General features: G+C 44.8%; 1 protein-coding gene across 11 annotated transcripts in view; it reads left to right on the top strand.

The window, feature by feature from the left end:
* The first annotated feature begins 2864 nt into the window (after positions 1 to 2864).
* The window catches only part of CDC25A (cell division cycle 25A), a 45845-nt gene continuing 33632 nt past the window's right edge, over positions 2865 to 15077 (top strand). For 4 of the 11 annotated variants that reach the window (XR_004528530.2, XR_012334614.1, XR_012334615.1 and 1 more), the window contains exons 1-8: positions 2866 to 3492; positions 4504 to 4577; positions 6070 to 6112; positions 6597 to 6633; positions 7138 to 7239; positions 9503 to 9622; positions 12731 to 12865; positions 13378 to 13452. Coding sequence is in view for 8 of the 11 variants with exons in the window: in XM_019946939.3 (XP_019802498.1) it covers positions 3323 to 3492; positions 4504 to 4577; positions 6070 to 6112; positions 6597 to 6633; positions 7138 to 7239; positions 9503 to 9622; positions 12731 to 12865; positions 13378 to 13452 (756 nt within the window). In the remaining 3 variants the exon portion in view is untranslated. Of the gene's footprint in view, positions 3493 to 4503; positions 4578 to 5145; positions 5232 to 6069; positions 6113 to 6596; positions 6634 to 7137; positions 7240 to 9502; positions 9623 to 12730; positions 12866 to 13377; positions 13453 to 15077 lie in introns of all 11 variants that reach the window. The other 7 variants (XM_019946941.3, XM_019946940.3, XM_019946935.3 and 4 more) reach the window with 7 other exon arrangements.

The following is a 15077-nucleotide window of genomic DNA, read 5'->3' as shown; positions in this document are numbered from 1 at the left end:
ATTAAATTCCCTTCTTAAACACTCTCAAAGCAGTCACACTTTTTCTTCGCAGCATGTATTCGATCTATTATGTGCTGAGGGTTTCCCTGAATCAGGCACTAGAGTAGAGAAAACGAAAGGGGGGGGGTCCCTATCCTTTTGCGTTTATTATCTTTTTTTGGGGGGCATTAAATTATCACAGAAACCAGTGTAAACATGTGGTGCCTGGAATGTGGATGGTAACAGGGGAATGTGTCAGTGACAGTATCTGACGGTAGAGCTTTCTTAAAAGGGTGGGTGTTAGCTGAGTGAAGAAGAGTATTCCAGGCAAATCTCCAAGGAAGCATTAACCCTGTCTGTTTGGATCTGGCAAATTGGTAGGCTCACAGTAGAGACTGAATGAACGAGTGAACAAAAATCGACTTGCCCCAAAGCAGAGCTAGATTAGAATTCAGACCTCTCAATTCACAGCGCAGGTCTCTTCCCTTCCCCCCAGAGCTGCTCCAGGACTTTGGAGAGCATTCCTGAGTGAATGGGGAAAAGGGTTTGGTTAAATTATTCCTTTTCTTTTGCTTTTATTTCACAATCCATGGACGCAAACCTTAAAAAAAAAAAAAGTCATCCTCAACACTTCATCAACCTTTTAAAAAAAAAAATTATATATTTATTTATTTATTTGGCTGCACCGGGTCTTAGTTGCAACAAACTGGGATCTTTGTTGCTGTGTGCGGGATCTTTAGTTTCGGCATGTGAACTCTTAGTTGCGGCACGTGGGATGCAGTTCCCTGACCAGGGATCGAACCCAGGCCCCCTGCATTGGGAGCGTGGAGTCTTAGCCACTGGACCGCCAGGGAAGTCCCCAACAACATTTAGAAAGGAAAAACAAAAAAGGTTCTCTAACATTTCGGACACAGTTTTCATTCCAATACTTGGATTGCTGGTGGAAATGCTTCAGTATGTCAACCTACTTGGGCAAATCCCATTCAGGAAATGTCTGCTCGGGCAAGGACTTTCCATTCCTTTAACCATGAAACAAATATTGACTGTATAATTATAGTGTATGTCCATACAAAAAGTTCAAAATGTTGACCATTGTTTCTTTGAAGATGGTAGAATTATGGATGATTTTTTAAAATTATAACTATCTGTATTTTCTAAGGCTATAATTATTTTGTATTATTTGCATAATACAAACCTTTGAAAGCAAAAGCTTTTTATTTATTTTTTTAGTTGAAGCATAGTTGATTTACAATGTTATGTTAGTTTCAGATGTACAGCACAGTGATTTAGTTATACATATATACATTCTTTTTCATATTCTTTTCCCTTACAGGTTATTACAAAATATTGAGTATAGTTTCCTGTGCTATACAGTAGGTCCTTGTTCATTATCTATTTTACATATAGTAGTGTATATATGTTAATCCCATCCTCCTAATTTATCCCTCCACCCCAGCAAAAGCTTTTTAAAGAAATATTTAATGAATTTAACGGTAGGCCCAAAACAGAGGTAGTGGTCATAATCTCAACCAGACACCTAAAATAAATATACAATCTAAATAATCAAGAGTATTTGCTCTAAACATGCTATCTAAAGACAAGTCCTCTTAAGGACTGATTGCTGTACCTCTGCCTCTCTCATAAAATCATTCATTCTAGGAGTTGCCACTGGTACAGAGGATATAACAACAAATCTGGTCATCTATAAAATGGGGACAATTCCTGTCTCACAGAACTGTTTAAGAATTAAACGAATTAGGGCTTCCCTGGTGGCAGAGTGGTTAACAATCTGTCTGCCAATGCAGGGGACATGGGTTCGAGCCCTGGTCCAGGAAGATCCCACATGCCTCGAAGCAACTAAGCACATGTGCCACAACTACTGAGCCTGCGCTCTAGAGCCCGTGAGCCACAACTACTGAGCCCATGTGCCACAACTACTGAGCCTGCGCCCTAGAGCAACGAGAAGCCACCGCAGTGAGAAGCCCGTGCACCACAACGAAGAGTAGCCCCCGCTCCCCACAACGAGAAAGCCCACGCGCAGCAACGAAGACCCAACGCAGCCAAAAATAAATAAATTTTTAAAAAAAGAATCAAACGAATTAATAGATAAAGCCCTTGGAACACGGGGACCTAAGCACTACATAAGCATTAGCTATTATTATATTTACGGTATTGCTATCCCAATGAGGTAAGAAAGGGTGGGAGAGAAGGAAATGATTCTGAGAAAAGTATTATACAAGAGCTAAAATGGAGGTGAGCAAACAATGCCGAGGCCCACAGTCCAGGCCGTAGGGTTAAGTCTTGTGGTCAGCGGCTCATGGCCAGAACTACCTGTTGGACAGGAGTCAGCGGTCCAGAGTTGGGCCCTGGTGTTCAGGAGGCAGCGCCCAGTCCTTGGGTCATTCACTTCCCTCTCTCGCGATAAAATTAGGGCCTGGAGGCCCAGGGTGGGAGAAGGGCCCGGACCGCCTTCTCCACCCTCCACATTTCCTCAGTTTGCGGAGCGCGGGACGGGCGGCCGACATAGCTTTGGCCTAACGGGGGTAAGTAGTGACTGGACTGCCGCTGGCTGTGCGAACTACGCTTCCCACCATGCAATGGGTCAAGAGGGGCTTCCGGTCTCCCCCGGCGCCTCGCAGGTTCAGCTGGGAGTTTTCATTGACCTCCGAGCCACTCTGGCTCAGAGGAGCTCAGGTCCCCTCTAGGCCCCTCCCCTTTCTGAGGAGGGGTGACCTCGCGGAGTCCCGCGAGCTGCTTCCTTCTTCCCCTCTCATTGGTCCAGCCTAGCTGCCATTCCTGTGCGAGGAGGAGAACTGGTTACTGATTGGTGGATTCCGTTTGGCGCCAACTAGGAAAGGGAGGGCGGGGCATTGGCAGGCCCTAGTGAGCAGCTATTACCGCGAAAGGCCACCTCGGCAGCGACAGCGCGGGAGGGAGGTGAAGGTCGGCCTGGTTTTCAGCACTCCCGGGCTGGGCAAGAGAGTGAAAGAAGAGTGAAGAGAGTGTGAGACCGGGCCGTGGCCTCGCGGTCTAGCCGCTCTCCCTCCTAGACCTGCCCCGCTTGTTTGGATTTAATCTTCAGGTTGCCGGCGCCCGCCCGCCGGCCTCGCGGAGTGAGGGGAAGCGCTCGCGCCTGTGTCTGGCGCCTGCCGAGTCCGGACACCCGCCCGTCCTCTTCGCTTGCCCGCGGCAGCCGCATCCCTGAACCGTGGGGTCGTGTTTGTGTTTGACCCGCGGGCGCCGGCAGTGGGGCGCGCGGCCGAGGCCAGTGCCGGCGGGGCGGGGCGGGCGCGGCAGAGGCGGAGGAAGAGGGAGCAGAATCCCTGGGAGGCAGGGCGCCGCCATGGAACTGGGCCCGGAGCCCCCGCACCGCCGCCGCCTGCTCTTCGCCTGCAGCCCCCCTCCCGCACCGCAGCCCGTCGTGAAGGCGCTGTTCAGCACGCCAGCCGCCGGGGGCCTGTCGCCTGTCACCAGCCTGACGGTCACCATGGACCAGCTGCAGGGACTGGGCAGGTGAGGAGGGACCGAAGAGCGGTGCCTCAGGCCGCTGGCCTCCCAGACGGCTTTCGGGTAGATCGGGCCGGGAAACCGGCCGGGAGAAGAGCGAGACCTGCCTGTCCGCCGCTTGGGGGCGGCCCCACCGGCGGGGGCCCGCCATGTGCACCCGCGCCCCCCCCCCAGGCCGAATGTTGGGCGGGAGAGGCCGTTCGGACCCTCTAGGGCCGCCCTCAGCCCCGAGCCGGGCCCGGTAGGGGGTGGGTCTGCCCCGACTCCCCACCTTCGCCACCCCTTTCGGATTGCCCTGTGCTCTTCTGTCCCTATTCCAGGAAGCTCTTTGAAATCTCCCTCCACGCGGGAAGAGCAGGCCCTCCTAGGCGCTCACTTCCACCCTTTGCTGAGCCACCTCGTAGGAGCTTAGTATCCTGTGAGCTTTGTTTCCTTTTCAGCAAAGGGACGTGGCATTTTCTTTCCTGGCGTTTGCAAAATCGTCGCAATCCCTCGCTCCGTGCACCTTCCTGATGTCCACCCCGATGCTTTCCTAAGACCAGGTCTTTTTATTCAACTTTCCATGCCACAAATTTCCCTGCTGTTTTCCTTATTGCAAAAAATGCATCCCACCGTTTTTCTGGTGAAACTGCTTTCTCTTCAATCTTGGACGTCACATTTTCTAAATAAGCACATGTCTTTTCCAATCTCTGAAAAGCAGGAACTTGTCCTATTCACCCCTGCTCCTAGCTCAGTACCTAGAACACATGCTCTCATTTCAGGAAATACTCCAATAGTCTTCTTTGTCGTCCTGTCCTATAGTGTGACCCAGACCATGCTAACCCACTCTTTTCTCATCTCCTTTTATGCTCAAGTGCTAACTGGGTGTTCTGGGTGGCCAAGTGTTCTGTGGTGTGGTCTGAAAGTAATGATGGTTGATGGCAGCATGGCAACTTGCCATGTCATGGCCTGTCTCCTGTATGTAACCTTTTAATTATGTCCTAGAGCTATAGAGAGTGTTACTTTTCTTGGTTTCAGTGAGTATGAACAGCCCCTGGAGGTGAGGAATAGCTGTCTGCAGAGAATGGGCTCCTCCGAATCAACTGATTCAGGTATTCTTTTAGTCTTAAACATTTTTATCATGTGTCTGCCGTGTGGGAAGCAATACTTGGAATTTGCTGAAATGTGCGCTTTCACCTAGAAACTTAGTTTGGTGAGTTGAGATAGTAAACAGAAAAGTCCGGCATTGAGTTACAAACACCCTTAACAACAGTACAAAGGAGCCCCTGTGGCAGTTTATGAAGAGAAGAAACGTGTCAAGTGGCCACAGGGAGGTGGTTTGTGCTTGGTGTTGAGGATGAGTAATAGTGTGAAATTAACCATACCACTCTACAGGGCATTCAGGAAATCTTATTGGTTAAAATGCTGAGTCAATTATTGGATATATAATGAAATTATTTCAGTGAGCCTGCTATGGAGAAACTGTGCCAGTGCATTTTATTGTAATCCATAAGTTCATGTTACTGCAAGGTATATTTGCACAGATGCTTTAGGTTAGGGAACTGCAAGAGCAAAAGTCTTAAAATGTAGGCTTCTTAAGAACCAGGGATAGGATTGTGGCAGTTTGGCAAGGGAGAATGTCAGGAGCAGTAACACCTAACTTCCTGTACGATTATTTAGACATCGTGGAGGAAAGGTGTGCGCTAGGCAGGCCCTGGTGGCTCTGGGCCATGCTGAGCAGTGTCTCCTCTATTCTGCTGCCGTTGGTGAGTTGAGCACCTCACTTTATGTTATTTTGTTGAAGGCAATAAATACTTGCCTTGCTTGTCAGAGAACATAATTGTATTTTCCAACCCACTGAGTTGTGCATATGATCTGACAGGATATAAGATATTTGAAACCAAAACTATTCCAGAAAACAGGTACCTATTCTTTCCGTGGTTGGAACTCACAGAAAGTTAGCCTGGGTAACCTCTATCTGAATAACGAAGCAATCATGAGGTTTGGTTTAGGAACTTTTTTTTATTTTGATTGAAGTATAGTTGATTTACAATGTTGTGTTAGTTTCTGGTGTATAGCAAAGTGATTTAGTTATACATATATATAGTTCTTTTTCATTATAGGTTATTACAAGATATTGAATATATATCGTTCCCTGTGCTATACAGTAGGACCTTGGTGTTTATCTATTTTATATGTAGTAGTTTGTATCTGCTAATCCCAAACTCCTAATTTATCCCCTCCACCTCCTCCTTTCCCCCTTTGGTAACATAAATTTGTTTTCTACATCTGTGAGTCTGTTTCTGTTTTGTAAATAAGTCACGAGGTTTGGTTTAATTCACTCTCCTCAAATCCTGTTTTCCATGATGCTATTTGCAAGTAGGAAAGGATGAGTAGATATACTATGAAAATATTTAGACTTTTACAAAAGTTTTGGCAATCATGGAGACTCAACTTCAATTCTGTCAAAAGTCCAAGCCATGAGCCTTTGTTGATGGCCTTAAAGAAACAGTACTAGTAGTTTTATTTATTTATTTCAATGACAAAGTGGTGCATCATGTGTTAAATCCTGAGAGGTGTTTTGTTTGTTTGACTTTCCCACAGGCTTCTGTCTGGATTCTCCTGGGCCCTTGGATAGTAAAGAAAAGTACGTATTCACTGCTTTTAAATATTTGTGTTTAGAAAAACTTTATTTATTTATTTTTTTTGTGGTACGCGGGCCTCTCACTGTTGTGGCCTCTCCCGTTGCGGAGCACAGGCTCTGGAAGCTCAGGCCCAGTGGCCATGGCTCACGGGCCCAACCACTCCGTGGCATGTGGGATCCTCCCGGACCGGGGCCCGACCCCGTGTCCCTTGCATCGGCAGGCAGCCTCTCAACCACTGTGCCACCAGAGAAGCCCTAGAACGTGTATATTTTAAGAGAAGACCTGGGCTTGCTTTTTTCACTAGAAGCCCAGCGGTGGAGATGCTTATGAGAACAGGACAGCTTCAGAAATCTATTTTTCCATCTTGCCTAAAATGGGAATGTTTGACTCTCCCCTCACCCCACCAAACTATAGGTTTGCATCTGCTAATATGTATACCTCTTTACTTGCTTTATTCTCATTATTTACTTTCTGATTTCATTACAGCCTTGAAAATCCCATGAGGAGAATAAATTCTCTGCCTGTAAGTTAGTTCCCTTGTTTATTTTGAGCCAATACCTATTATCTGCCCCTTAGCTACCAGTATAACCTTGATAGTAGACCTTAATTTATACAGACTGCTTTTCCTTACTTTGTCTCATAAACATTCAAAACACTCTACCTAAAGCAACTTCAATAATGGCTACCTCTTGAGGGCTTTTTCTTCCATCTCTAACTATTAGAGTTTTATCCAACCAGGAAGGGGGTTCTTTTTATGTAAGTGATGTTATTTTGGGGTTGATTTGGTACCTAAGTCCTTGCTGAGAGGGCTGTAGACGTTGTGAAGTTAGGTGTAAATCCATGTAGTGGGAACTTCTATCTTGTGTTCTCTCAAGGTGGAGCCCTAGGCACATTTACTGGTTACCCACTGCAGTGTATGAGGGGCTAGGTCTCCCCAACCCACCACCACCATATGTTTTTTCTTTTAGAACTGAGTTTCCATTGAATTTTCATTTATGTACCCTAATTCCTCTTTTCACTTTAATAGCAGAAGCTCTTGGGGTGTAGCCCAGCTCTGAAGAGGAGCCATTCTGATTCTCTTGACCATGATGTCTTTCAGCTAATTGACCAGGATGAGAACAAGGAAAACGTGAGTGTGGCGTTAATCTACTCACCTGGGGGCACAGGTCAAACCCACAAGTGTTCATGGCTTATGGAGAAGTAGCTGGGCTGGCTGCTTCCTGGGAGACTAAACCTTCACCAAAGTCATGATGGTCTTTGGAGTCAGAAAAACTTAGATTTGAATCCTACTGCTTGCTGGCTGTGACCTTGGCTTTTTTTTAGCCTTCTTTGTTTCTTTGTGAAATAGGAGTAACAGTCCCTTGTAGGATTATTGTGGGAATTAAATAAGGATAATGTAGATAAAGCATTTCAAATGGTTCCTGGCAGGTAGGAGTTGCTCAGAAGGTAGCTCTGAGTAGGAATTATATCCATGAACACTTTATCTGGAAGGGTCTGGCCAGGCCTTCCTTGCCTCTTTGTGCTGACCCTGGGATGAGTTAGAAGTTTAGGGAAATGCTTCTTGACAGTATTTGAAAGAACAGAGCCAACAAGTCCCAGGGGATCTCAGAGTAACTGAAATGGTAGCTTAGAAGGTGAGTTGGGGTGGTGCAGCCAAAAGTCCAAGAACGTCCTGGCCTGGCTTTTCTCACACCTGGCGGGGCCCCTTGCACAGAGTAGGCACCAAAAGAGTTCAGTGAATCAGCTCAGCTTTCCCAGTCTTCTTTCTCACTGTATTTCCATATCTGTTTATTTCCATATCATACTTCTTATAATCTTCCAGACTTAATACTTCCAGAACCTACTGCTTCCATGAACTCTCCCAGTGATTCCTTTGGCAACTTGCAAGATGTCCTGAGGGAGATACAGAAATGAGTTCCTGCCTTGAGTGCTTAGAACACTACGTCTCCCTCTGTGTAGTACATTTAACCAAACAGTCTAATGCTATTGTACTCATGCCTGGTCTCTCTCCCCACAACCCCAGGTTGGCTTCTCCCAGGGTTGCCTGCTTAGAGCTTCATTCTGGAGGGGAAACAGCATAGGTTAAAGAGCTCTTGCTCTGGAGTTGTCCAGTCGGGTTATGAAGCCAGATCTTCGGCACATCACTTAACCTATGGGCCTAGTTTCATCATCTCTAAAGTGGGGATGATCGGATGGATAAATGAGCTAATGCACTGAAAGCACTGTATGGGCATGTAAATACTCTGTGATGTTAGCTGTGCTTAACAAGTTCTTCAGTGGATATTTTAGGGTAGGGGAATTATTAGTGCTATTAAACTTTAAGTAAATGAAATCATACAGTATGTATTCTATCACTTCTGGCTTTCACTCAACATTATGTGAGATTCATCCAAGTGGTTGAATAAACCAGAACGGTTTTTGGTTTTTTTTTTCTCGTTTTATTGAGAAATAATTGACATTTATCACTGTAAAGTTAAGGCATACAGTATGATGGCTTGATTTACATGTATTGTGAAATGATTACCACAGTAGGTTCAACTAACATCCATCTTCTCATATAGATACAATAAAAGGAAAAGAAAGGAAAAGGGGAAACTTTTCTCCTTGTGATGAGGACTCCTAGGATTTACTCTCTTATCATCCAGAAGTGTTAGCTATAGTCATTATGTTGTCGTTAGTTTTTTTCCCCATTGCTTTTAGTATGGAAAGCAGTAACTTTGTTTTCCACTTAATTATCTCCTATTGGTAGGAAGAAGATGGAAAATATAAAGCCCTCTTTTAAGTTTAGACTGAAAAGTTTTTATTCCTATTCAATTATATTGAAATGAAATTGCTTTCGATTTTAGAAAGTTTTTTTTATTTGCGATACGCGGGCCTCTCACTGTTGTGGCTTCTCCCGTTGCGGAGCAACAGGCTCTGGACGCGCAGGCTCAGCGGCCATGGCTCACGGGCGCAGCCGCTCCGCGGCATGTGGGATCTTCCCAGCCCGGGGCATGAACCTGTGTCCCCCGCATCGGCAGGCAGACTCTCAACCACTGTGCCACCAGGGAAGCCCTAGAAAGTTTTTTTTTTTAATTGAAGTATAGTTGATAGACAGTTGTTGATTTAGTTTTTAACTTATAGTGTTTTGTGTACCTGGCAGATACGCATGTGTTTATTAGGAAATAAAGTGTTTGCGGTAAGAGAAAAAAGTGCTGTATTAGAAGTTAGCTTTTGACAGAATCTTTGAAATTCTTAATTACACAGATCCAGTATTGGAATTAGATCAGAAATGGGTTTGGAGGCAGGTGATCAATACCCACTCCCTTGCTTGTTTCCTGAAGCTATAGTTGAGACCCTAGAGCTGGTTTTCATAGACAGTGGATGATGTCTCAATTTATACCGTCTTGCAGGAAGCCTTTGAGTTTAAGAAGCCAGTAAGACCTGCATCTCGAGGTTGCCTGCATGCTCATGGACTGCAGGAGGGTAAAGATCTCTTCACACAGAGGCAGAACTCTGCCCCAGCTCGGATGGTATGTGCTCTGGCTTTCATAGTCCTGGGAGTTTCTGATGGGAAGAGATGAAAGCACCCTCTTTAACCTAGAGTTGAAGCAGTAGCTCTTGCTGTCTTTACCTTGACTTTGTTTTTTGAAACTAGACTCACATTTTTCGTGTTTCTGCTGTGTCTGGAGAGCAGACAGGCAGAAGCAGAAGTGAGAGGTGATATGTTTGAAATATTGGACTTGAGCAAGGAATATTTGACCTTGTCAATTATGGGAATTCTGCAGGCGTCCTGGGTCATTCTTCTGAATGTATGTATGGTGGGATTGTATGTCTTACTTCAAACTTGTCTTTTACGATGCGTCCTGAATGCTGAGAGGTACTTCCCAGACTGATTTTGTTTGAAGAGAGCACTTGTCTTCTTCCAAACTTGGTTTATTAAGAACTATTATGTATACCAGTGAACCCATTGCCTATCAGGCTACTTGACAGTATTTGGGGCCACTTGTCCCACAGTTATTTACTTGCCAGAGACTGTCATTACTTCCTAATTTCCTGCTGATGATCTGACAGATAGCTATGGACTAGAGAGGCCCAGCTTGACAAAATGACCACATTTGGTTTCCAGGTTTTCCTGGGAACTTGCATCTGAAAATACAGCTTTCCAGTCTGGCTTAAGGTCTGAGGTTCAGGTTCAGCTAGTATCACTACTCTGTCTAGCATTTGCACAAAGCAATTTATGTTCTCCTGTCTTTAATCTTCATAAGCCTGTGAAGTAGCTGGAATTACCCCACTTTACAGATTGGGAAAGTATGGTCAGGGAGGTTGGGTGATTTGCCAAAGGACACAGATAAATGAAGACCAGAATTAAACAGTCTGCTGATTCCCAAGTACACAGTAACCCTCTGAGAGCTGGGTATCCAAAACTAAATATCTCTAGTGTACACCTGAAGAACACAGCACCAGGGTTTCCTGTAATCACTTGGCCATCCCTAATTGTAGGTGCTGAGGGTACAAACTGAAAGAAAGCCAGTGCTAAGCGCAATGGTTTGGCTTTTGATCATGTCAGAGGGTATTTCTTTCTTTCTTTCTTTTAAAAATATTTATTTATTCATTTGGCTGCATTGGGTCTTAGTTGAGGCATGTAGTATCTTTGTTGTGGCATGTGGGATCTTTTGTTGCGGTACATGGGGCTTCTCTCTAGTTGTGGCATGCGGGCTCAGTATTTGCAGCACACAGACTCTCTAGTTGTGGCACGTGGGCTCTCTAGTTGTGGTAAACGGGCTCCAGAGTGTGCGAGCTCAGTAGTTGTAGCACGCGAGCTCTCTAGTTATGGCACGCGGGCTCTAGAGCGTACGGGGTTAGTTGCCCTGTGGCATGTGGGATCTTAGTTCCCGGACCAGGGATTGGGCCTGAGTCCCCTGCATTAGAAGGCGGATTCTTAACCACTGGACCACCAGGGAAGTCCCAGAGGGTAGTTCTTTTGTATCCTTGCTTTTAGTCTTTAAGCACCATCTATATTTCCTCATAATGGCTCCTTGGTGTAGGAATCATGGAGGAAGAATTAGGTCCTGTCCAGAGATTGTCATTTTCTATAGCATATCTGCACCTGGGAACGCCAGAAGCTGGGTTACAGAAATTGGTATTATACCATAGGGTGAGCCTTCAGTGGGTGCTGCCCCATGATAGAGTTACCTGCTCCTAGGCTCTGCTGGCTGAAAAACTGCCAGTGTGCCCAGGGTGTGCTCAGGTACCCTTGTGGAGGATGAGAGGCAACCCAGAACTTGTTTTATATTGTGAAGCAAAGCTAGTGCCTGAACCAGAGTAGGCCAGCTGCAGAGAGGACCCCTAGGTGAGGTATCTACTCAGAAAACCAGAGGGATGCTTGAGGATTAATGCATTCATACCCCAAAGAGATTCGTTGCTATGGGAGAGAAAAAAATCTATCTCTGAACTTTTTTCCTGGCTTTGGGAAGTGCCTGGAAAAGAAATAATTCATTATCATCAATGTATTTATTAGCAGTGTTTATCTCTAGATGGTAGATTTTTGAGTGGTTTTTATAAATTTTCTATACTAAATATATATTCATTTTATAATGGGGGTTTTACCTGAAAAACAAGATAGTGTTGCTTAATGAGATATACTCTATATTTTGACTCCAGGAATGGTCTCTCTTAGGGAGAGTATAGTGGGGAGAAAAGCTTGGGCTTTGTGGTCAAACAGGTGAGCTGTGTGACCTTGGTAACCTCTCTTAAGCATTGGTTTCCTGATTCGTTAAATAAAAAGAACAGGATTAACTACCCTTAGTGTATTGTGAGGCTTAAATGGGATTATACATAAAAGGTTATATCCTAGTGTCTAGCACAAGTAATTCCTCAGTTAAAAGTGAGCAACTGTCATTTAAATTCCAGTTCCAAGTCTAGGATGGACTTTCTTTGTTGAGGCATGCGGGATCTTTTGTTGCAGCTCGCAGGCTTCTCTCTAGTTGCAGCACATGGGCTCCAGAGCACGTGGGCTCTGTAGTTGGCGACACGTGGGCTCTCTAGTTGTGGCGTTCTGGCTTAGTTGCCCCATGGCATGTGGGATCTTAGTTCCCCAACCAGGGATCGAACCTGTGTCCCCTGCATTGGAAGGTGGATTCTTAACCACTGGACCACCAGAGAAGTCCCTAGGATGGACTTTCTAGAACTTTCTTGACTTTATATCCCTCTGTCAGAACTGGAGTTACAGAAGCATTCTCTAGTCCATTCTGTGGTTTCCATAGAGACTTGGTATCTTCTCACCCTTCCTCATTTTAGCAGATTATCACTTTGTCACAACCCCCATGCTGATCCCTGTTCACCAATTATGATCCTCAGAAAAAACAAACCTTGCCCTTCACAAGAGGCTAGCCCCAGATCTCACTGTAAGGTGAATTGCTCCTGGGGAGTGTTCTTTGTGAAGGCTACTTGGCCTGACTCTACTCAGAACTGTGTGTGGACATCAATTCATTTATAATCTTAGGTTTCATTTTCCTTTGATTAGAGCTGCTAAAACTTCTTACAAAAAATATAATATGTTTTCCTCATAAAAACTAGTGACCCATCCAAGGAAGTCAAAGCTAATTATTTATTAACAAGCCATGAATTCTGTCTTGTAGCTTTCCTCAAATGAAAGAGATGGCAGTGAACCAGGGCATTTCACTCCTTTTTTTATGCCCCACTCCCCTGTGACTGCCACTTTGTCTGATGAGGATGATGGCTTCATGGATCTTCTCGATGGAGAGAATCTGAAGGTACTATGTGTGTGTGTTTTCCCATCCATTTTACTGACTACCCTGGAGAGAAGTCATCTGAAAAGGAACAGTGATCCCCCAACTGGCGGATATTTTTATTCATTTGTTGGGAATTTATTGAGACTCTGCTTCTAGCCTGATTAAATCCTATGGAGGAGTTCAAAAGAAGACACTGATGTGATTCTTCTTACCCTGAAGGAGCTGACAATCCATTTTTCTGGCAAGAGATATGAATCAGGAACAGTGGAAGAATAGCTGCCACGTGGCGTAAAGCTGAGGAGAACAGGGTGCCTCCTCACGGTCCCTCAGGGGCATACCTTTAGCTATGCTCAGATAACGGGACTGTTAAGTGTTACTCTTTTCTGACCTTAAAATGTTGGGGACGGGGAAGGGGGTGAACATTAGAATGCTTCCTATCCAGGTCTTTCTGGTATTCTGCAGGAAGAATTCTAAAGCATTTAAATTAATGTTGTCTCTGCTGGACCTTTGTGACGCAGTTTTTCTTTGTTTAGAATGATGAAGAGACCCCGTCCTGCATGGCAAGCCTCTGGACAGCTCCCCTTGTCATGAGAAGAACTACAAACCTGGTAAGTCCCAGTGTGTCTAGAGGGAGCCACAGGAATCAAAATTGTTTCTTTTGAGATTCTGTGGTTGGGTCTATGGGCCTTTCCCTTGACTGGTCGCTAGTGTTTCCTGGTGTTAATGCACGCTGTTTTTTCAAGTTTGTTTGGAGTTGTTTTTGTTTTTGTTTTTGTCCTCATTGAAGTGTGAGGAAGTCTGGGTAATATAAAATGCATGCAGTTCTTGTTTTTATAATTTCTAGTTCATCTCAACTGTTCTTGGTCAGTTAATGTCTTTTCTATACAACTCTGACCTCTCTATTAACTTCTTTAAGATCACTGGATAGTGCTGGAAAATATCTGCTAAACTGAATTTAAGAGACTCAGTTATTCTCAAACTCTGTCAGATTTGGTATCAGCTTAGATTTTAACTGACAGCTTCGTGGGTGAGCAGTTTGTATCTGACAAGGAATTTGATCTCAGGCAGCAGGAATAGAAAGACTTCTGCTACAGGTACCATCTGTACCCACCCAGCCGATGGCTCTGTAGCAGATAGCGCTATCCTTCCTTAGGAGTGTTGACTAGAGAACCCTGGCCCAGAACAGAAAAAGGAGATGTTAGCCCTGCCCTGTTCTGATGGGGAAGGAGAGGACACACTGGACTACCGTATTGTTTTACTTTCCACAGCTGAGAGAATGTGGAGAGACTGGAGCACATTCAGAGAACACCCAGTAGAAGGAGGAGACTCAGACTGTGATAGATATTATGGACTGGTTGAATAAGTTAGGACAGAAAGGCTTCATTTGAAGAGGAATTAATTAGTCTTTTTTTTTTTGGCCTCGCTGCACGGCTCGCAAGATCTTAGTTCCCCAACCAGGGATTGAAAGCGCCGAATCCTAACCACTAGACTGCCAGGGAATTCCCTGAAAAAACCTTCTCAATCTGAAGCCTTTAGTCTGAAGACTGTTTACTTTTTTGTTGTTGTTTGTTTATTACTTTTTTATATCATTCTCATTTATTTACATTCCTTAGCATCAGCACACTTGGCAAACAACAGTAACTCACAAAATCTCTCTCTCTCTCTCTGTCTCTGTCTCTCTCTCTCTATCTACATATATATATATATATATATTTTTTTTTAAATACCCACCTATCTATATAGACTGTAGGCTTCTGTTTCCATCAGGGACACTTTCAAACAGTCAGACGCAAGGCTGTGCCTGTACAGGAACATATCCTCATTTATGCAAACACCTAGGGAAAGTGAGATAGTATCACAATACAAATACAGTTACACACCCTTAGGTATACATATAAATTGATAAGTATATGTGTGTGTATATATATATATATATATATTTTGTGTGTGTGTGTGGTACGCGGGCCTCTCACTGTTGTGGCCTTTTCCGTCACGGAGCACAGGCTCCGGACGTGCAGGCTCAGCGGCCATGGCTCACAGGCCCAGCTGCTCTGCGTCATGTGGGATCTTCCCGGACCGGGGCATGAACCCGTGTCCCCTGCATTGGCAGGTGGACTCTCAACCACTGTGCCACCAGGGAAGCCCTGATAAGTATATTTTTAAGTATCAGTGTCCCTGAACTATAAATATGGAACAAATGAACTATAGTCTTGAAGCCACTTACACATTATAG

Source organism: Tursiops truncatus, chromosome 10 (assembly GCF_011762595.2).
Source record: "Tursiops truncatus isolate mTurTru1 chromosome 10, mTurTru1.mat.Y, whole genome shotgun sequence".
NCBI classification, from domain to species: domain Eukaryota; kingdom Metazoa; phylum Chordata; class Mammalia; order Artiodactyla; family Delphinidae; genus Tursiops; species Tursiops truncatus.
The sequence above is the reverse complement of the archived record's forward strand: the minus strand, read 5'-3'. Positions and strand labels throughout refer to the sequence as shown.